General features: G+C 41.4%; 1 protein-coding gene across 2 annotated transcripts in view; it reads right to left on the bottom strand.

The window, feature by feature from the left end:
* The window catches only part of pde4d (phosphodiesterase 4D, cAMP-specific), a 254,346-nt gene that overhangs the window by 166,391 nt on the left and 64,261 nt on the right, over positions 1-23,694 (bottom strand). Inside the window, exon 3 of one of the 2 annotated variants that reach the window (XM_034090876.2) lies at positions 22,399-22,625. In XM_034090876.2, the coding sequence (XP_033946767.2) occupies positions 22,399-22,625 (227 nt within the window). Of the gene's footprint in view, positions 1-12,633; positions 12,933-22,398; positions 22,626-23,694 lie in introns of those variants that run through there. The other variant, XM_071204369.1, reaches the window with a different exon arrangement.

Here is a 23,694-nt window from a genome sequence, read left to right as displayed (position 1 = left end):
GGGAAAAGTATAAGGTTGGAGAAGTCGTTATTTAATTTAATCTGGCTTCGTGTGATTAAAAGCAACACGATCATCGACCCGACGCAGTTCCCCGTTGTTGTTGTGAGCGCCGTAACGCCGTTGGGGAGCAAATCAGCGATGTAAACGGTGAAGTCATGACGCAGCAGTATGGGGGTTATTCCCTATCTTTATTCAAGAGCGTGGTATTTAAATTTGAGAGCATACTTTATGTATTTATTTCCCTCAAACTCTGTCCTCGCACTCAAATAGTGCCTGCTTGCACTTAGATTTGCTCTGCTTGTGCTCAAACTGTACGCTTGCACTCAGATATATTGCTGCTCAGAATTATTCTGTGCGCGCTCGAAACTTTTTCTGCTCTCAGAATTATTCTGTGCGAGCTCAAAACTTTTGTGCAACAATCCTGTCAAAATCCCTCAACCAATAGGAGGCCAGGTGTCCTTGCGGGTGCGTTCGCTTTACTTATTACAGCGTCCCGTCTGAGCGGTTACTCTTTGGTTTAGAAACTCCAGCCCTCCACGGCTTTATAAAATGTACTTCACTTGTTTGATTTACACAGTTAGTATATATATATATATATATATATATATATACAAAAGTATATATATATACCAGCACCTTACATAATAGCTACGTTCAGTGGCGTACTGTGACTAAAAATCAGACCGGGAATCTCGACCGGCCCTCGTTATCGCTAGTAAATTGTCAACGGGGGGAGGGGGCAGCGCCATATAGAGAGCTCTGGGAGGGGGGATTGCTAGTGAATTTTCCGACCGGCCCACTTCTTCCTCCAGACTGTTGTTCTGCTCCAGCACTGTTGTGCTACGGCTTGGTTCGGCCCGACGCGAAGCGGAGTGTCGACAACCATATTGTATAGATATTCGTATATCACGGCCTGAAGTGAGCTATTGCATTTATAAAACGGTTACCACGTGTGGCTGGCAATGTGAAAGAAAAATACACACTCAATTTAAATAGTTTTTATTATTAAATAATGATGTTCAAAATAAAATAGTCCCTCCGTTGCCTTCTGCACAAAACATAGTGCGAGGTGGTTGCTATGCAACAACAATAACAGCTAGAGAACATATTAGACAGACAGCATTGTCGTCGTTTAGGTGCTTTTTTTTCTGGAGATAGGCACTTCTCAATCCACTCCTCCATAGTAAGGCCACCCCGGAGGTCGAAGTTAACCTTAAATGTTTCCATTTTAAGCTTGGTTAGTTAGTTAGTTTCGTGACGGACGTAATGTAACAGTTGTAATCATATCATACCACGGTTCTCAGACGCGGAGGGATACTGACTTGTGAAAAGTAACTACAATTATACCCGGGATATACGCTCATTATATCACGACTAAGAAACGTCAGATTGCTTGATTTGAATTGTCCGTTTTATAAACATGTACTAACTGTGCTTACCCCCCCCCCAAAAAAATAAGTTGTACAGCGAAGTGATGTACATGTTATGTTATAAAGCCGTGGAGGGCGGTAGTTTATAAACCAAAGAGTAACCGCCCTTACGGGACGCTGTAATAAGTAAAGCGAACGCACCCGCAAGGACACCTGGCCTCCTATTGGTTGAGAGATTTTGACAGGATTGTTGCACAAAAGTTTCGAGCGCGCACAGAATAATTCTGAGAGCAGAAAAAGTTTCGAGTGCGCACAGAATAATTCTGAGCAGCAATATATCTGAGTGCAAGCGTACAGTTTGAGCACAAGCAGAGCAAATATAAGTGCAAGCAGGCACTATTTGAGAGCGAAGGCACTATTTGAGTGCGAGGACAGAGTTTGAGGGAAATAAATACATAAAGTATGCTCTCAAATTTAAATACCACGCTCTTGAATAAAGATAGGGAATAACCCCCATACAGCAGCGGCAGCACCAGTCGGGCTTTGGGCGGTGTGACCAGAGCGGGAGCAGAAAAGGGAAACCGGAGCTGAACCAGAAAAGCTCTAGCTCGGAGCTAGAAATGGAAAAGCGCTGGTGTGAAAGCCGCATGTATGGGGATGGCATGGTTTTAGATGTTCAGGTCAGGCTAGCATGGTGACGATAAGTCAAGCATACTCTGAGGGTAGACCTGTAGATCACAGTACGTTGCATGAAGTGTAGATTTAAGAAGAGGAACTTGTAATTTGTGCCTTCAGTGTCAGCATCCATAACCATTGCAAAAAAAGACTATGAACTGCTGATTTCTGAATACTGTATATAATCTAACACTCTTTGCAGCACATTACTTACCAAAGCAATTCTGTCTCAAATGGTCAAGGTTTATCATTTTGTGTTTCCATTTCCAACGTTTGTACTTTTGCAGCTTTTGGAAGGTGAATATCTGACATGTTGAGCCTTGAGTTATCTTGGGATAAATGATGCAAAGAGACAGGTAGGGCATACCGGAGGGAGGGGATGGAAGTAGGGCACAGTCAGTTGATGCTCCAAGAAGCACTGCAGACACATCAGGGGTTTTTATATGACCTCTTGCATTTAGAAAAAAGTATACTGACTACCACACTTCCCTTGCCCTGCCTTGCTGTGTGCATAGATAGCCAAGTAAAAAGGTGTGACACAACTAACCCCCTAAACGCACCAGGAGCGCCTGCGCCGCGTTACGGCCGCGCCGCGGCGGTCGTAAGGATCGCGGCCACTCTAGTCAATGGGTGCTATTCCACCACACGCGCCGCGTTACGGCTCAGACGCGTCCCAGAAGCAGCTCGGCGCAGCGGCTCGGCGCAGCGCTTCTCTAAAATTAGGATGAATCCTATTTTTGCCGCGGCGCAGCCGTAAGGTAAGGTCGGGCAGGCAGCCCCCCCCTTCGCAGGAAGTGGAAAGGTGAGCATCCGGGCCAGGCCCATATATACTAATTTAGCAGACCCCCCTCCTTCATCACAACACCTCCACTACGATACGCACAATGGACGACGAAGTGTTCATAATGGAAGTGGAGAAACACACCATTTTATACGATGTAACCGATGCTTTTTACAAGGACAACATCAGAAAGGACAAGGCCTGGTTTTTAGTCGCTGCAGTTTGTGGAGTGGAAGGTAACAACTACATATTAATGTTTTAAAGTTAATTAAGAACTGCGAGGCTGCACACACGACGCTCCGCTTCCGCAACGTTTTGAAACGCACCTGGTGTGTTAGGTCGCAGGAGGAGGTCGCAGCGTGGCGCAGCCGCAACGTAACGCGGCGCAGACGCTCCTGGTGCGTTTAGGGGGTTACAAGGCATCTGCGCTTCCTGTATTGGCTCGCCTTCTTCGACTCTTTCCTTGCACAAAACAAACTGCTCTGCAAACTTTTCTTGACATGATTTTCAAATGAGTGGAAAAACTGTGTTTCTCATAAAAATGCTTTTTGTGCATGCTTGAGGCACAGCCGATTTTCGTTAACATTCAAATTGTGCAATGTTTACAGCGTTTCGGCCGGGAGTGTGTATTGCATTATCATGTGCCCCATCATGCACTCATAAATTACAAACAAAATAGGAACCCACATGACTACAACATAGCACTAGTAGGGCTGTGCAATTAATCGTATTTTAATCTTGATTACTATTTTGTCTTGCAACGATTACGAAAACAACGTAATCGAAATAAAACGATTATTTTGCTGCGTGCGCTTTTGCCCCTCCCTAAAAGCCCTCTCGGCCAGGTTGTGAGTGACAATAGTTGTGTGAGTTCAGCGCGAGCGAAGATGGCAGATCAAGAGCAACTCGTGAACAAGAAAGGTAAAACCAATTTCGGCCCGGCCCGCTTTTTTTAAACGTCATCATTTCAGTTGCGCTGACAGGCGACAGAGGTCCACAGTTGCCCCGCAGCGAGGCTCCCCCGCCCCCCCGTTGACAGTTCACGAGCGCGCCCCCTCTAATTCATCCACCACTTCACAGTCATCAATTAAGGACGCGCTTTACAGTGCAACGGCCAACTCAACCAGCTTGCACAGACACAAATATATAACAGATAACATCACATTCTACATAGCTAAAGACATGTGCCCAGTTAGCACGGTTAGCAACCAGGTGTTTAATCAACTGGTTAACACTATGGACAAGCGTTACTCGATGCCATCTCGGCATCATTTCACCAGATATGCACTGCCAGATATGCACTGCCTGCCCTATATACTTAAAGTTCAGGGTAATCAACTGTTACAAAGATACTGTTAAAAAAAAATTTTAAATGTTTTTTAATAGTTCAATAAATGGATGTTTTCAAAGTCAATGAATAATCGTATTTAATAATCGTGATATCAATATTGACCGAAATAATCGTGATTATGATTTTTGCCATAATCGAGCAGCCCTAAGCACTAGTAGTGTTCAAAAGCTTCAAAGGGCAACTTTACATTTTAAATGCTGCATATTTTTCAATAAAGTGAGCTTCCAGTTAAGCTCTTGATTAAAATTACTTTTGACAAGAACTTTGTCATATTGTTCAACACTCCACAAATAATCTCCCTATACTCCTCTTTCCTGCACTCTGCTCACTCTCCTCAAATCACCCTCATGAGATCTCATCACTAATGAAATCAGCACACCCCAACTACTGTAGCTATGGCGACTATGTCCCAAATGAGCACCGTGAACTTCCGTGAAAGCATTAAGGGAAATTGCAGGCAGATTATATTTCACCTCAATACAGGACAGATCTCTTTCCAACCTAATAAATCCAATTAATGCTCAACTGGCCCTTAAGTTGTGCTGTGCATATTCACAGCCCAAGTGAAGGCGTGGAAGTCATTGTCAACATTTAGTCTACCGGGGACTCAAAGGTTGCACTGGCTTCCTCAGGTTTTCCATCCTTATTACTCCCACTCTATAAGATTGGCAGGTAGGGACTAGTTTCCGTCTACTCTGAAAAGCTGCTGAAGGTGTGCTGTCGAGTCACCGTCTGTGAAAGGTGAAAGCGACAGTCTTTACTTAGCGGTTTTTTCTGTGGGAGTGACATTGACATTTGTGATGTTTATGGCAAAAATATTCGTCTTTGGATTCAGACTTCACAAGGCATGGCTCAGACTGAACAAATTGTTGTCATGGACATTTAAAGTCATAGCCCAGACAGAAGTGAGTATTAATGCAGATGGCCAATGTTAAACTCAACAAGAAACTCAGGCAGAGAGACAGTCAGCGCGCCACAACTGGGCCAGGAGAGACACTTTGCATATGGAGCCTGTTGCAATGCAAGATTTCAAATGAACAGACGGATCCGTTTATAGCAGCAAAGAGGATGGAAGAGTAGAATAGCGGCTAATAGAGGTCAACAGTAACAGACACAACAGGACCACTAAGCTGCAGTGGGTGTTTATGAGTACTGTTCAGACACTTCTGAATGTATGTGACAGCGGGGAGTGGAACCGTATAACCTAAAAAGAAAGACCAAAAGCACCAATGCAAAAAGAAAAAACTGGCCATTTTTGCATGCTCATGACAAGTTAAAGGAATAGCACTCAACCCAAAATATTTTAATACAAAACATTCATCCTGTGTGGGCTTGGAAGTAGGAGTAGTTTAAGAAGTTTCCGAGGAGTTTGAACCTTTCTTCCGAGACACCTTTCAACTCTACAGCAAGGGTTTAGTAAATTAAATGTTTCTACCATAGATAACGAAATACCAGAGCTACAATATCATATATATATTTTCTCAGCTAATACAAAGTGTTTTTGAGAGTATTACTTCGAAAGATACAGTCCAGGTTTACACAACATTTACAATAATGATGTAGCTCACAGTCATTCTCAAGGTGATAACCAAAGCAGACCTGGATAATGTACAGCTGCACAGTCTCTATGTTGATGCAAAAACAAAGATCGCTATAAAATCTGAACATTTCTACTAATGGCTAATGAAAGAGTAGAGGGGCTGGTCTTAATGGCTTCTATTACAGAATATAAGCCATTAAGACCAGCCCCTCTACTCTTTCCCATGGGTCTGCTACAAAATCCATCAGCTGTTAATAAGCAAATGGTTCTGGGCTGATTTATTCGATAGTCAAATCCCCACAGTAACATGAAGTCATCTCATAAGACACATTCTTAAACTGCTACTCCACCTAAAATGTTTTCAATATCAAAGATACTCACCCTGCAGGCTTGTAAATTGTCAGTTAAGTATTTCATCTTGAATTCATGTCAGGTACAGTGGATTACCCCGAAAAGAAAAGAACACTCCTGACGCACAATCCACTTTTGTTCTGTCCATTATTATGTTCAGCAGAATTTCTTACTCAATTTTGGAAAGTATTTAATAAATATGAATAAACAAGCTTTATTTGCAGCCTGCCGGTTTGGTTTTAACAGCTGATTTAATATGAAGCATGGCAAATTGCTTTTCTAACACAGTAAATCCACAGGAACAATGATGACCCATACATTATTTATGCATTGTCATCAGTTGGGTATGTTTTCCAAAATAATTCAACATTATTCTTGCCATTATCAAGAAACCCTACTCTGTACCTCGCACATTTTTGTATCGTCTTTCCTCAATTTCTGCTTTTTCCATTCATGCAATGTAGCAAATATTCTTTTATCAATGTGTTCAGGACCAATCTGCTGAAAAGGGAAGGGGGATCCATAGATAGAAACAACAAGTGTGACAACAAAAGAGATGCAGACAAAGACAAAAGGGAAGATGGAGGGAGAAGATGAAAGCATGGGAGTTACTATTGTCAGTATGTGCGCAAACCAATGCTGTTATTCGTGTTTGCGTCAGTGAGTCAGGAGATGGAAAAGAATATATGTCTCAAGAGAATGGACTGATTGAAAGAGAAAGAAAGACAATTGGCAAAGGAAGAAAAGATAAATCAATAGCTGAGGGAAATCATCTGAGAAACCAAGTACCATGCATGGGACTGACAGTTCCCACAACGCTTTATTAGAAATACTGCTCTTGTTCGTGAAACCTTGTTACTTGCTATCAGGATGTTTATTGTCAGCAGAATTATTTTTGCAGGTGGTTAGTATTAGATGACGGCCCATTGGTTGCAACCCAATTGCAGCCATGTGATATTACTGGATGGGAGGAAATGCATTGCTCAGTAATGCGTGTACTTGTCAGCATGCAAGAATCTGATCACCAGCACAACATCTGTCTATCCAATCTTAAAGGTAAAAAGAGACATACAGTATGTCCTTCAATGTATTCCTTACTAATTAACCATTAAAAGATATAAACTGAAAACTGAAAATTAGGCAGCTCAATAAAACATTATTATTATCTTTATTAAAACACATACCTACTCATGTATGGCATACTGTAGAGAGTCGACAGTGTTTTACATTGCAGTAGTTCATGACTTTTTGAAAACAAGTTTAGCCATTATTAATATAAGTAGATGCAATAGAGTAGTGTTCTTCCCTAACAAGACCATGTGTCTTTTAATAATTAATGCTGTCAATAAATGAATGTGTTCTTAGTTCGATACACAGATTTCATACAGATAACCTGACAGAAACAATCAATAATGCATGCGTCTGTACGGTCTTTATCAAAGCTACCAGCAGTCTGTAGACCAGAGCAGTCACTAGCACAGCTAGAGTTGTTATCCCCCTGTTGAGTGTAATGTGATCAGCACAGCCTGCCAAGAGCTCAGGGAATCACCCAGCATCAAGCAGGCAGTCTAGAGAGGCTTTGGCTCGTAGCCTTTTCCAAGGCTGTCCTTCAAAATGGATTCCATGGATGTTATTAGCCTGGCCCTAGCAGATGACCAGTGAGGAAAGGCAAGCCAGATGAGAGCAATGAAAAAAAAGCCTGTTCCTGTTGATAATTATATGGCCAATCCTCCCTGATTGAAATACGCTGTTGGAGCTCTGTTTTGTATTTGAGATATCCCCATTTCTGCACAGCTCCACTCTTCTGAAGCAATATGTTTTCCTAGAGGCAGTCGTAATCACTGGCCTGCGCTTCCTGCTGGACATTGTCCAGTTATCGCATTGGACAAATATGTTCCCTAAGCAGCCCACTTTGTGTGTCTTACAGCAGTGCTGCACCACAAGAGATTTGTCCAAAATAAGTTAGGAATAAAATGTTCAACAGTATCTGCTTTTACTCCTGCAAGATTGTATTTGTTCCCTTTTTATGCAGTTGTGATTGAGAGTAGTTGGGTCATTTAATGATCAGAGAACTGTCTGTAATAACTTGAGAACACAGAAAGCTATTTCTGCTACCATTTTATATGATGTGACACTGAGATTGATAGCAACCTTTAAGCCAGATTTGTCATTGCATGCTTCACAAAGAAGCATCAGAAGCTGCTAAACTTTCACTGCCGTGGCAAAAATATACAAGGCAACCATGATGTATGAAGCATGCTTTTACCGCCACAACATTTACCAAGATTTTTAAACCTTTAGGCGTAGGACTAAAACAATAAAGTTTAAGTAAATTACTAAAAAAAACATTGTTGCAAATTGTTTAGAAAATGCTTTCTTTGGCACTAAGGTGCACTGTATGTGTTTACTTAGAGTATTGTATGTTATTTAAAAGAGGTCTATTGGGTCTTATTTTCAATTTTATGAAGCAATAAAAAGTATTTGTTATCTGATTTGAATATTTATACAATAAATCATCTAGAATACAAGGTCAGTGTTCTATGGTGCACTCTGGTGTTATAGATGCAGGTACGGACATTTTTTGAACAGAGTTTAACATAAAGCAGGTCATTTCATGATGGAATTATAAGACACTGACAGGAAGATTGACTGAAATAGGGACTAATGGTTCCTGAGTAGCTGTCAAGTGGCATGGATTTGTATGGTTTCCCATGAGTGTTTTGTGTCATATTTCCTCCACAAAGGAATCGAATATAACCATATTCCATCCATTACTACGCATGCATTTGTTTCGTGTGTATGCATGTGGGAAACCTATCCCAGATGCATCAGAAATCTAATCCCTTCCTCATGCAGAAACTCAGTATATAAAACAAATAAAGTTTCTGGATTCAATATGAGTCTTTTCAGTATTGATATTAATTGTACATCTACAACCACGATACTATTATAAACATATCAGGACATTTCGATAAGGATCAAGGCTGCAGCACTACCCCCTAATAACAAATTCCAAATGACTTTTTGGCTCTTTTTGGCTGTGGCTTTACTCCGTGTTTGACCGAAATGAACTTCCCTTAAACTGTCTGCATCAATGACTTGCACTTGCTCCTGTTTCAAAGCCAAGGTAAGTCAAAAAACTCGCCTAAGGAACATTTCCAATTCATCATATTTGTTCCTCCAGAATGAACGGGTCAATAAGACCCAGACAAGGCGCTGCATTCACATAATGATTTCATACTGTGACAGTAACCACAGAAGAACATCTCACAATTTTAAAACATTACCCGAGCCGCATTGTGTGTGATGCTGATCTCTGTTGATTAAAAGTTTGGTAGCATGTCCACAATGTGTTCATAAACATGTTCTGGAAATGTTTCACATGCCTGGGAGTATAGCCATACAGTAGATGTGTATCATGCCAGTTCTGTAGCAATATATGCAGTATGACTGCAAGTATGGCCGTGGTTATATATAGCCAAGTACCAAATAGCATTTTCTGACTCGCTCACTAACACCCTTAGGATCTAATGACACAGCCGGGGGTTATGCTTCATACTGGCTAAAAACCTCACTGCCAAGTTCCAGTAGTCAGTCACAGTAGGAGGAGGACTGGCGGAAGGAAAATCAACGGCTGTTAAAAACAGCATAGTAGGGGCGAGCAGGGGTACGTTTTCCAATCTGCTGCTCCTGAGGAGAGAAATTGTCCAACCTTCCATCCCTTCTTCCTTCTCTTTACAAGCTCTATCCTTTTTGGTTTTGGTGTTCACTTGTCCAAACAGTATATCATCCAATCTTAAATTTGATTTGACAGAGACAACAAAAGTCATGGTCCTTCTCTTCAGTGACAGATAAAGAAGCCCCCCATGGCAACAAGCAGCTGGAGAGAAATGGGAAGCTTGCCATCTCCTCTTCAAAGGATGCTCCAGATTCATGCTGAGGTCTCACAGACGCCTTGAGCAGCGCCCAGGCCTAGCCTACATTGTGACACATTTGGGTGATGTGTTTTACCTTGGGGCTGCTGGACCTTGGCACACCAGGCGCTCAGGCACACACAGCCACATCCATAGTCATCTGGGGGAAAGATGTGCTGTCTCTCTCCATATGCATGATTGACGTCAGCTGTATGTTGAGCAAGTAGCTGGCTCATGTTATTATTCTCCTACAGGGGACATACCCCTAGAAGTTGTTTCTATCTGTCTGTAACACTCATTAAATAAGTCTTGTTTATCTTACTTCCAGCATAAACATGATTTCAATGCCAATATTTCTATATGAAGATATGTGACTTGATCCCTTGTTGGTTGGAAAAGTCAATTAAACGTGGAGCCTTAATGTGAACACAAGCTAAAGCGCCACCTTTATATTTAAATGCTTAAACGATTTCAGTATAGAGAAAAAATAGCTGTCTTTCTTGCAAAATCTGTCAAAGGCCTTTAAATCCAACGCCAAGGGGGAAGATTCTGGTATTTGATCAACACAATCAATAAGGGAATGTGCCAAACACTGTTGTTTTTATGACAACGGATTATAAATGTTACAAATGTGTCACTTCCTTATCTTACTAACGTGCTATTTTTAAGGTTTCAGTGGAATGTTATTTACACCAAAAGAAAAGACTCGAGTAACTCTGAGATAGAGCTGCATCCCTTTACTATACACACTTTGACTGCAGCTGTTCTGCTTTCACACAACAGCTGCTGCTCCTATTGTCTTGCAATATGTTGTGCATCTTGTAATCACTTGCTTTGTTATTGTGGACAATGATCAGAGTAGTTTGCTAGTCCCAAAGGCAGGAGAGGTTGAAATAAGAATAACACTATCGACCAACGGCAAATGATGGTGTGCTGGGATCATGATGTAAAAGGGGTCAAATTTGATTTCGCCTGCTGTTAGTGTTCCTGAATATGTGCTGGAGTGAAATGTGCCTCTTACATAATTAGCCTCCTGTGCACAATTTGATTTGTTTGGGTTAATCTATGTGCAATTGCCCCCCTGAAGCAAATCGGAAAAAAGTGTTTGAATAATCTTGAATGTGGTTGAATTACATGAACATTTCCAGTTCAATCTTTGTTGGAATACATTATGAATTCAATGCAACATTTTAACATCACATGGGTGTTTTAGTCCAGCACACCACTTTGCAATGTCACTTCCATCTGTGCTCTCATCGCTCACTCCCTCCCTCTCTTTCTCTCTGGCTTCTTCTCCATGTGACTGTTCTGCCACTGTGATAGGGACCATTCTGTCGACCATGCAAGCCACTGTGCAGTCTTGAGTTGACTGCTCCTGCAGACTGCACTCATATCTACAACCACTTTTTTTAAAAGAGGAAGAAATAAAGAAACTAGCAAGCCATTTGACAAAAGATTACATCCGCAACAATCACTCAAGCTAGGGATCTGAGGTGACCTTCTCAGATTTCAATTCAGTTTGTCTTTTTGTTCTCCTTCCTTCCCAGAACCAGTGAGTAATTAGAGCAGAAACATTTCCCCACACATCCGGGCTGTCAGTGTGCAAAGCTGCTTTTGTGCCTGTCTTTATGCAGGTAGCCTTCACTAAAACTGTTATTACTGCAAAAATCACAGCTGTCATTTTATCGTATCAACTCTGATAAATCCTGAGGTGCAAGCAATGTCTAAAGAGACAGCACTTGTCATACATGCACTAACATTATCCAAGTAGTCATTTGTAGTGAGTGAGTCAGATTACTGTGAGGTTAATTTCAGGGAATGTGGTCATCTTGTATTAGTGATGATGTAAAGCCCTCCTATTGTATCGCTTTCCCTCATACACAGCAGAGAGTAATTTCACTGACAAAAAGAAACACTAGGCTACCCAATGATCCCAAAGCTCAGTGGTATTAATCGCTAGAACCTCATTTAACACTATTTAAAAAAGGTATAAAGGGACTGAATAATCCCCGTGACCTGCCTCTGGTTCACGCCTACCTTTAATTTCCATCAGTATCTGTTCTCATTCTAGTGCATCTCTTCATGTGCCACATATAGTTCCCTCACTATAGATATTAACATAAAAACAATAAGATAATTGTGTTTACCAAGACTCCTATTGATTTTGAACAAATGCATGCATATTCTTCTTTTCGGGCTGACACATATTTCTGACCTAATTTGAACAGTCAACTGTATGCGCCAGTGAACTCTTTTATTCTAAAAACATCTAAGTTATTAGATGGCATGTGTATAGGTGTGAAAAAAGCATACATAATTCTAAAGTGAAGATCATTTTGCGACTATATTGCATTGTTTTTTTACCTTGGATTTACCCACCGTGTACTTTATCCATCCTTTCTTTCTTTCACAGTAGTGTGCGCTACATAGTAAATGTTTTCGACAGAGCGAGACAAAAAGTGATCTTATACAGAGGTCAAGCATAGGCTTAACCAAAAAATGTTTTAACCTGCTCAAAGTTAGGACTCAAAACGAGGCAAAAATACTTATCCGCTCTCGCGCGTCTGTCATGCACACAACGCCCATCTTCATCGAGAGGAATTAGAAGGACACACAAGACGAACAAAAGCGGTTTTCCTCTTTGCCCTTACCGTCGAAGACCTTGAAACGACGACGGCCACGACATCCTGGATTTCTTCAGCCCGGGTCGGTGCCCCGTGTCCACAGCGTAAGTCCGGTCCATGTTCCTCGGCTTGAGGTATCTCTCCGTGTCCGAAAAGCCTCTTTGTCTCACGCGGTCGTTCTTGCGCACTACCAGCGCGTGGTGGAGTGGAGAGAGCGCGGGCTGGTTCTGCTGCCTCCACAGATGTTTCGGTGCCTTCGCACTAACGCCGGTTCCGCCGCCGGTGGCCAACGTCGCCGTGCCCACTTTCCCGCCGGCAGGGTCCATCCTCCTCGCAACGTTGCTTCGTAAATATTTTTGTAAAATAAATATAAACACTTTAAATTCAAATTGAATGACTTTGAGGTGGATGTGGGAGGGGGGCCGGGGGGGTTAACACCACTCCGAGTAAAAGTGTGTTTTTAGAAACCAAAAAAATACTCCGAATGCAACATTATAAACATTTAAGTAATAGAAACAACTTTTAGTTACTCTTGGTGATTTCCGTCCAGTTTGAGTTTTCGGGCTCACGTATTGAGTTAAACTCCATCAACTTTATCCTCAGTGCCCTGCAGAAACACATCGCACAGAGCCACACATTAATCCATTTACACATCACGAGGGAGACCTAGAACTACGGTGTAGAGGGGAGAAGTGTCCCAGACAGAGCTGCGAGGAGGAACTCAGTTTGGTCCGGTTTCCAAATGTTCCCCGTGTTCTCCGTACACGCCCATCTCAGCAAGGTGCTTTTGTTTCTGCGACGGTAACAGCTATCCAGGACAGTCCACACAGGCGAAGAGTGTCCCCACAATGTCATGCAAACCCCCGCGGCTCTGGTTAACTGAGCCCACGATGTGCGTGAAACCATGCGGACATGACAACATCCAACAATGTCCTTCTCCTCAAGTCCCCTGGAAGGAACAGGCTGCGACGGGATATAGGGAGCACAGTGATACATAAACATGAGGGACCCACCCAAAGCACCTCCCCTAAAATCCTCAAGGAGTGAAGAGCAGGAGATGGGAGTGGGCAGAGAGTCAGGTGGCCAAATCATATAACAACAACCTATGTTATTATAGACCAATAAAGATTGCAGCTTCACACAAAATTATCAGTTTGTTGAAGAAGTGGACATACACTTGATAGAATTAAACATATGAGAAGGTATCAGTAAGAACGGGCATTAAAGACACAGCAGGTAAAAAAGCTCACCTTGACAGTAATACATGTTACAGAAGGTCAGTATGTGCCCGTGATGTATGTGGGGTAGAGGGGAGCGCAAACATGAAGCCATCCTAAACCTCTCCTACTCTGTTACGTTTGTCATCACTTCCACGGAAAGTGGTCTGATGTCTTTGCTTTCTCTCTCACTCGCCTTGCTGCTCAGGCCCATTACTCTGGTAGCTAACAAGTGAGGGGAATGCAATCGTGTCTGCTTACAAGGCAGACGTTTTTTCATCTCAGAAATAAGGTAACTTGTAAACAGAAGTGACAGGTAAATGAGATGGTGGCAGGTGGTATTTCTCTGTGCAGTGTGCACAGAGAAATACGAGTATTCCTTTCATGAACACATGAGAAGTTTGTGTTGGTCCACCTTCACTTACAGAGGGAAACCATATTCCCCACTGATGCAACAGCAGAACTGAATACCGCACATACAGAGACATTGAACTGAAACCTAATTTGTAAACTAATCACATTTAGGTTTGATTATTTCTAAACAAGGTTATTGGGAAGATCATATCTCATCATGCAGCTGGAGTCAACTTTAACAAACAAAGTACCGGACGGGTAACTTTCTACACTGCACACCTTCCAAATATGTTTGCCACTGGATTTAATAATTTTGAAACATCCATCTTGTTGACATGTCAATATGTCAGTAGTAAACACAACATGAGAGCTTCTAGCCATAAGAAGGACTTAGTCACCATGATAAAAAATACAATATCCTTATTATATTGAGATATTTTATCTTCAGTTTGAGTTTATATTCATACAGGCAGTTCATTATTTTTTTCTCATTTTTGTTTTCTTTCCTATGGTGAATTAGAATTTCATATTGCACTAATGGGAAAATGACTGAGATAACTATTAATGTTTCAGATAATTAGTTTTTCCCCAGTAAATATACGTACGATAAATATAGGTATCGGAATTGAGATGTCGAAATTGGTATCAGGAAAGAAAGAAGTTGTACCTATGCATACTTATTTATAATCTGCATGCATGGGTTTCGATAAAAAGTGAATTTTCAATTGATCCCTGACAGAATCCACATGACTCTTAACATTAAAATGTTTGTGTTTACTGCAGGAACATTTATTTAGTAATGTACTGAGTTTTGATTCAGCATGGAACCAATAATAAAGAAAATGTGTTGATATTGGCCAAGACTTGGACAGTATAAATGAATATCTTTAAACATTTTCACATATTAATAAGATTATAAACATCTGTTGGTCAGTGACAATGTTATGTTTTTCAATGAGTTGTGCTCCTCCGTGAGCATTGTCAGTCATGCAATTATAGGGTTTCTCTTGAATCATACTTTTATTCATTTATGTAAACAGAACAAAACATGTTGTATGTTATTCGTAGAACCAGCCAATCAGGCTCTCTTTAGACTTGCATCTACCGGCACAATCAATGTTTATGAATTTTGAGGCACTGATGCCATTCAATTATGTGTAATCTGTGCCTTTGCTATATATATATATTCAGCAAAAGTCACCATACTAAGTGCCTGCTAGTCACTGGGGAGAGACAAAGACATAGCACTGGAATTGTTTAATGGTCAGAATCATTGTTTGTTATTCCCGATATGAGAGCATCTAATGCAGCGTTTCTCAAAGTGTGGGGCGCGCCCCACTGGTGGGGCGCAGAGATGTGATAGGTGGGTCGTGAATGGACGCGATGAACGGGAGATTATAATTAATATTTATTTTCTTTGTACCTCAGGCCGGAATTTAACCTGGGTCCTCGCGGGCGGTGGTGGACTGTTACAGCCGGAGACTCGCGACTTTCACAGTGCCGGAGCCTCGCAACGGATGCGGCGGCGCTGTGAAAGTCCACGGCCCACCTATGCCAGAGCCAGCAGCCCACCAACGGCAGCGGCCCACCAACGGCAGCGGCCCACCAACGGCAGCGGCCCACCAACGGCAGCGGCCCACCAACGGCAGCGGCCCACCAACGGCAGCGGCCAACCGGGAAAAGTCCCGAATCTCCCGATGGCAATCCGAGCCTGCTCACACACACAACTGAAACCAAAATCATTTACAGACGTATGTAAAAAATCTCTCATACACACATGTGAAACGCTCTCACACACACACACAACAGCATTGCAGTCAGGAAGAAAAGCAATGTGGAGTGGCACCTCACCACTTCATAAGGAGTTTAACCGTGACACTTTTTGAAATCCCGTTTGTGTCCCCCCACTTTACAAATAGGCCTATGTTTATTTTTATTTTTTAACGCAAGCCGTCATCGCCACAGAGGAGCACACAGCCTCTGTGAGCGAGCGAGACAGAGATAGCTAGAGAGAGCACACCTTTATCTATTTAATATAGCCTAGTTGTAAAAAATAAAGTAAGAAATCATTCCAATGTGTACTATAGGACAGTAAAAAAAAAAACAGTTTAAAAGGGGAGTGATTAGTAAAATATGCATGAATAAAAAGAAAGAATGCTATAGGTAACATAAGATAAGAATAAACTAGTTTAAATGATTTTTTATTGGTTGTGATCATATTATAAAGATGTATAAAGATTGAAAAATATACAGCTCTCTTTCATCTGAGTGTTGAAAGCTGTATCCATAAATTAATTTTGAAAAAGTTTGAGAACCACTGGTCTAATGGAAACAGTGCACTACTCTGTTCTACTTCTTGGCCCATGGATTAATACTGCAGACAGTCTCATTATGCCTCATACAAAGTTAATGTCGCTAAATTCTCCAAAAAGTTGCAACTGGACCATTGAGTGCAGCATGCTTTTCATCCTTAATGGTTTACAACCGTATATTTCTTCCTCACCGCTGTGCTGAATTATAGATGAATTAAGCATGAAGCAAAGTTAAGATGTATGGCCTTTGTTCAAATCTCCCCATCACCCATTTTTCTCCCTAGAGTTCAGTCTTTTTTAAACTGCATATACATAGTATTTTCAGTTTATGAAAGCAGTCAATCTTGCTTGATGATGGAACATGACTGATTGTTTACGAGGTAGGTTAATTTTGAAGTCAGAGGGTTGTCAAAATGTTGTAGAGCATAAACTATATTACACATAAAAGCTGCAGGCAACGGTATGTGACAAAAAAAAGTAGCTTTTGAATAAAAAAAGCAATGGCATAATTCAAAATCGTCAACAAAAATGTCTCAAGTCGCAGACACAGTCTAGCCTTTGTCTTCCTTCAAATAACCCAATACTTATCCAGCCAATGTTACAGTTTTCAAAGAGGGGAGAAGAAGCGCACACTTGGGAAATAGTTTGCCCTTTTTTAAAGTTCTCATTTAAGTTTCCTGACAATTTTTCAGAGAGAAAGGGCAGTCTCTTCATCTAATGCCTGACACTTTATGGCATTATCACATTCAATTATTCAGTATTGACTATGTTTCATCATATTGGTTAGCCGTTTCTGTCAGTGATTCAGAAGACACTGTTGTGAGAAATGTAGAAGTTCGACACACATGGCTGCAGAAAATGAAGTTGGAGTCAAAAGGTTCTTGATATTAAAACACTCATTTTGAAGCAGCAGAATCTATTTCCGCACTGCTCTGCATCAGAGTGGCCATGAAAATTGTTCTTGCTGCCTGATAATGTAATTCAGAACAAAGTGACTCAAAGTAAGCTTTTCTTGTTTCCCTCTAAAGAAGTCAATACCACTTTCTTCTTGTTTAAAGTCTCTCCCCAACGCCATCTAACATATTCTCTAATTAAAGCCCTTTTAACAAGCTAGTCCATATTAGAAAGCTGTACCTCAGTTATTTAGTCTCTAAAGAAAGAGGAAAAGAGAAGGAACAGGGACAAGACAGGAACATATTTGACGAGACAATCCTTGGTTTTCTGCTAATCTGTCCAGTCTCCTTCATGAGAGAAACAAGGCCTGGGCAAAGGCTAGGAAATCAGGCTCAGAGGTAGAATGGCTGCGTTTTAGGAGGCTAAGGAATAGCTTCACTTCACATATCAAAAGTGCTAAATCAAAGTACTATCTGTCAGTAACCACAAAGAATTTGAATAATCCTGGAAAATTTTGGAAAGCCATTAAATCGTTATCCACCGGCGATATCCGTAATGAGCTACCTCCGTGCATTACCACAGCATCTGGCAGGGCTACTATGCTAAATTGCTTTAATGAGCATTTTGTGTCCTGTGGTTCTCTATTTGATTCTGTCACTAACTCTGCTTCTGTGAACACTACAGTATGTGACTCTGAAAAACTTGTGTTGGAAAACCCTTCTAGTTTTACCCCTTTTACTGTTGATGTTGTTCGTGAAGCTTTAACCAAGTTAGATCCTAAGAAACCGGCTGGCCCAGACAACGTAGAACCTTTCTTTTTAAAGATAGCTGCAGATTTTATTGCTCCACCTCTCACTACTCTTTTTAACCAATTCCAAAATTGTGGAAGTCAGCGTATGTCCTGCCTTTGCTAAAAAGAGGGGAGGCCACCTTATTAAACAATTATAGACCCATCTCTAAGTTGTCAGTTCTGGCTAAGGTTCTTGAACGCTTAGTGAGTGAACAGGTAAAGGTGTTTTTATGTACAAATGACATCCTGTCTAAACATCAGTCAGGCTTCAGAAAGCAACACAGCACCATCACTGCCACAATGAAAGTGGTGAATGATGTGGCGAGTATTTTAGATAATAAGCAGAGTTGTGCAGCTCTATTTATTGACCTTTCAAAAGCGTTTGACACCGTCGATCATCGCATCTTAAAGCAGAGGCTAGCCAGTATAGGCATGTCCAGCCATGCAGTGGGGTGGTTTGTAAACTACCTCTCTGAAAGGTCCCAATGTGTTCATTTTGATGGGCTGTCTTCTGAGTGGTTGAACATTACTAATGGTGTTCCCCAAGGTTCTGTTTTAGGTCCACTTTTATTCTCCATCTACATCAACAGTTTAGGTGAAAATGTGGATGAAGCTACTTTACATTTTTATGCGGATGATACCGTGATGTACTGTGCAGGTCCCTCCATTCAGGAGGCTGTTGTTAAATTACATGCTGTTTTTAACATTATTCAGACTCAGCTCTCTGAACTAAAGCTTCTTTTAAATGTTGATAAAACCAAGGTAATGATGTTTTCTAAAGCTAAAAAGACCCCAGAGCCTGTTTTAGATATTGTAACTACGTAAGGAATAAAACAAATAAATAAAAAGTGGTTACCTGTTACAAATACCTTGGTTTGATGATTGTCTCACTTTTAAACTTCATGTCAATAACCTGCTTAAAAAGCTGAGGGTTAGGCTAGGTTTCTTCTACAGAAACAAGTCCTGTTTCTCGCTTGAGGACAGGAAAAGGCTAGTCACTGTGACCTTTTTACCTGTGCTGGACTATGGTGATTTGATGCATATGAATGCACCTGCCAATTGCCTGGTCAAGTTAGATGCTGCGTATCACAGTGCACTGAGATTTGTGACAAACTGTAAAGCATTAACCCATCACTGTACCCTGTATGCAAGGGCTGGTTTGCCTTCGCTAACTGTACGGAGGCTGTATTGTAAGTGGCTACTGCCTGAGATCGAATGCTGTGGTTTTATTAAATGTGCCAACTGCTCGGACTGTCTTAGGGAAGACAGCTTTTAGATGCGCAGCTCCTCTGTCTTGGAATAGTCTGCAAATTAAATGGAAACTGAACAATCTGGTGCCACTAAATGTTTTTAAAGCTCGGTTGGATGCTACTCAATCGGAAGCTATTGGTACCTGTTTATGTGGATAATTATGTAAATGATGCTGTATGATGTCCTTTTGTTGTTCTATTTATGTTTTTATGTTTCATGTGGAACTACTTGAGCAGGTCTCCCTTGAAAAAGAGATCAATGATCTCAATGGGATTTATCTGTATAAATAAAGGTTTGAAATTCAATTAAATTAACATTAAGGGGACAGAGGATGCATTTATTTCTCATCTGCCACATGCCAAGCATTTGAACTATGTTATGGGGGTAGCATGGTGCTGATGATTGAGAGATAGAGCTGTTTGAAGCATGCCATCATGATCAAAGACAAATCATTGGAGTACCACTTTCTATTTGATTGACGAGTGAACTCCCATCTGTTTACATGTACAACACTAAACCTTCTCCATTGCACTACTGTCTTTGATACAGCTTTTTTTGTTTACTAGGTTGTTGTTTTTTCCTAGTCTCCCGTCAGAGACAAGACTGTTGGAGACTTGGTGAATGTCTCTGGCAAACCTCATTTCATTTTAAATCTCTCTGATACATTATGCAGCGTTTTCAGGATAGGTTGTGATTGTATTTCTCAGTTGTTTTATGGATTGGTCATGCTTTCCAAGCGTGAGATACTGTGAGTACACACAAATAATACTGACCGATTCTCAAATACTGTTTGTGTTCTTTCTGTGTCATAAATAAAAGCATTTCCACCGCCTCTGGAACTGAATCCTTAAGGTCTTCTGCACCTATAATATGCTAAAGAAACATTTCAAATGCAAAGATTGAATATACCTACAGTTGAAAAGAAAATGATAAATAAATTACATATATCATTGGTACTGTATCAATCAATCAATCAATGTTTATTTATATAGCCCAATATCACAAATGTTACATTTGTCTCAGTGGTCTTCACAGTTTGTACAGAATATCAGTATGACAATACGACACCCTCTGTCCTTAGACCCTCACATCGTACAAGGAAAAACTTCCGGAGAAAACCCACAGTTTAAAGGGAAAAATGGGAGAAACCTCAGGGAGAGCAACAGAGGAGAGATCCCTCTCCCAGGACGGACAGACGTGCAATAGATGCCGTGTGTATTGTATACTGTATTGTACTATATGTGAAAATATATTAGGAAAAGGTTTTTCAAAAACAAGAAGGGACACATCTTTAATGCAGTCGTCTGAGAGGTTGCTTTTATCTTGTGCATCATGTTTTTAAATGGTGAATAACATTCTCCATGAGTCACACTAAAGGCCCTGACACACCAAGCAGTCACCAGAGGACTAGCCGACGCTGAAGTCGGCTGTTGCCTGGCCGTGTTCTCCTGCGTTTTGGCCATGTGTCGCACGGGAACACACCGCACCGACTTCAGTGCGTGAGTGGCAATAACTCTCCTTACCAGCAGGCGGCGGTAGTGTGTATTCGTCATTCAAAAGAGGCAACAACCGGAAGACAGAGAAGAAGAAGAGTATCTTTTCTCCGTAATATCATACAGAGCTGGCCTCTCCTGGATCAAGGTGATGGCAGGTCTTCGTTTGCATCATTCCAGATCGCCATGATGAGATGAAAATGAATAGCCGTCTGTGTGTGCCTTCTTAAATCGTTTGTTTACGTCCCTCCCTTCCGCTTCGCTTCTCATGCACTGATTTGCTAGCTGAACAGCCAATCAGAGTGATTATTTGGTCTGGCAGTCCAAATAAGGCGTGTCACGGTCGACGGTGCGGGACACACCAACCTGACTACGGCGCCGCGAATGCCCGACAGCCTCTGACGGCCTCTGACTCCCAAAATCGGGTTGGTGTGTCAGGGCCTTAAGAGCATGTAGCCAGTCAGAGATTATTTAAATAATAATGGTTTGCATGTTATTAGTCTACAACACCCCAGGCAATACTGTCAACTCTTTTCCAACACATAACTTTATTTTTAAGCAGCCAACAGTTTCTGTTAATTTCACTATGGTTTCTAACCCAATTTGAAGAAAATAGAGAGTTGGGTGTGGTTGGTAATCCATAACCATCAACATTCTGTCCTCTTTAAAAAGGTATTTTCTGTTTCATTGTGGGTTTTTTTAAGTGATCATGTGACAGCATTTGTTGTCTGAGTACATTTGGAAAATAAAAAAATAGTTGGCTGGACAACGTTTGGTATGAAACAGTGTAACCTGCATAAGAATAGTCTAAGAGCAAAATGAAGACTATCTTAACACAATGGACCAGTCTTAAATGTATTTGTGAAGTATGGTTGTCACAATGCCTTTGAGCAGCTGACTATTATTACAAATTGCAAACTGGCCCAGTACACCTTAAATAGTCCATTGCAAAAACACCATAACTCCGACAAGAAATAAAGGTGATTAAATGGTAACGATGATGGATTGCAAGTTTAGAGTCTCTTTAAGCAGATTTGCATATGCTATTAACATTTATGAGGGGAACAAGCACAGAACCTCAAACCATGCAGTGCTTTTGATTGCAACATGTTAACTACACACAATTTGTAGGGATAAAAAAACACTGCAGAGCCTTCAGTAAATGTTTAAACACACATTTGAACACATAGCAGTGTCAGGTACTTAGCAAGGGATGTGTCCTCAGTCAATTCAGGCAGCCTCAGTATTGATTGCACCACTCCACTCTGCTCTGATGACCCATTCCACTAAAATACATTTTGTAGTGAAAGGGGACACGCACTCACACACACACACACACACACACACACACACACACACACACACACACACACACACACACACACACACACACACACACACACACACACACACACACACACACACACACACACACACACACACACACACACACACACACACACACACAAAGGTAGTCCTACCTGCTGGTGTCAGCGGAGGTGATGGCGATGAGTGGTGGGGTGCGTAGCGGCAGTGTTGTGGGCCGTGTAGGAACTGTGTCTGAGTCGGACTTGCGATCACAATAATACTGCTCGGCCAGTCTAAAGGCCAAAGGGGGCAACTGGATCGTCCGGCAAGACAGCCTCCGCACCAAGTAGGGCTCCATGCAGGTGACTGGCTCCGTGGAATCGGATGAATCACCGTACACCTGGATGAAGAGAAACTAATTGTAGTTGAATTCAAAGAAAATATAGACCGCATCAGAATATTAGAGCATGCAGACATTTTTCATAGAACTTCTACTAAGGGGGTGGCTGTAGCTCAATTTGTGTGAACTGGCGGCCCAAAGTGTGTTTGTGCCTTAGTGCGTGCATGCCAGTGTTGTAGTCAAGTCACCAATTCACGAGTCCAAGTCACCCTCGAGTCACCACTCTTCGAGTCCGAGTCCAAGTCACCAAGGGAGAGTCGTAGTCGAGTCCGAGTCCAAGTCCGAGTCACCCAAGGAGTGTCCAAGTCGAGTCCGAGTCCGAGTCATCATTACCTGTGTTCGAGTCCGAGTCCAATTCCGAGTCACTTAAGAAGAGTCCAAGTCAAGTCCGAGTCACAAGTCTTCATGTATTAATCTTCGTGGATATATGTTTTGAAATGTAGCTGCTCCTCTACATTGCTGTTATCCTGTCTATTGAACTGCTGTGAAGCGAGTTTGGCTACAATTCTTGTAATAGGTGCTATACAAATATAAAGCTTATTTCTAATATTAATATTATTATTATATATAAATAAACTATATTTAAAATGAGTTACCTTTTAGAGAAGTGATTATATTTGTATGCCAATATTTTCCTATGGTAAAGTTTTCGTTTTGCACTTTTATTTTGATAGTAATAAGATCGGGACTCTTATTTTGAAGGAACTTTTACGGGTTAAATCAGTTTACCGATAAAGATTTATCCCCAGAAAGCACATGGCTACTTAGCATGCAAAATATTCTGCATGTTAAATATGTGCTTTCGTTATCGGCTGAATCTTTATTTATTGATTAGATTACGTTACTCTGATGATAGTGTTCAAGACAGCCTATATGTCTGAACTCGATCCTTAGAGTAATGTGTTACGGAGCCTTCTCTTCTATATTGTTTCCACATAACGAGCATTTTGCGCTGCTCTTTTCCAATGTGGAAGCAGAATGTGTGAAAGCATACAGCACGATGCGGGGTGTGTCTCTAGACATCTCTAGACTGGAATAGCGGGGCCCAGTACGTGAACTCGCCATACAG

The sequence above is a fragment of the Pseudochaenichthys georgianus genome, chromosome 9 (assembly GCF_902827115.2).
Source record: "Pseudochaenichthys georgianus chromosome 9, fPseGeo1.2, whole genome shotgun sequence".
Taxonomy (NCBI): Eukaryota; Metazoa; Chordata; class Actinopteri; order Perciformes; family Channichthyidae; genus Pseudochaenichthys; species Pseudochaenichthys georgianus.
Note: the sequence above shows the minus strand (reverse complement) of the source record. Positions and strands in the feature narration are given on the sequence as shown.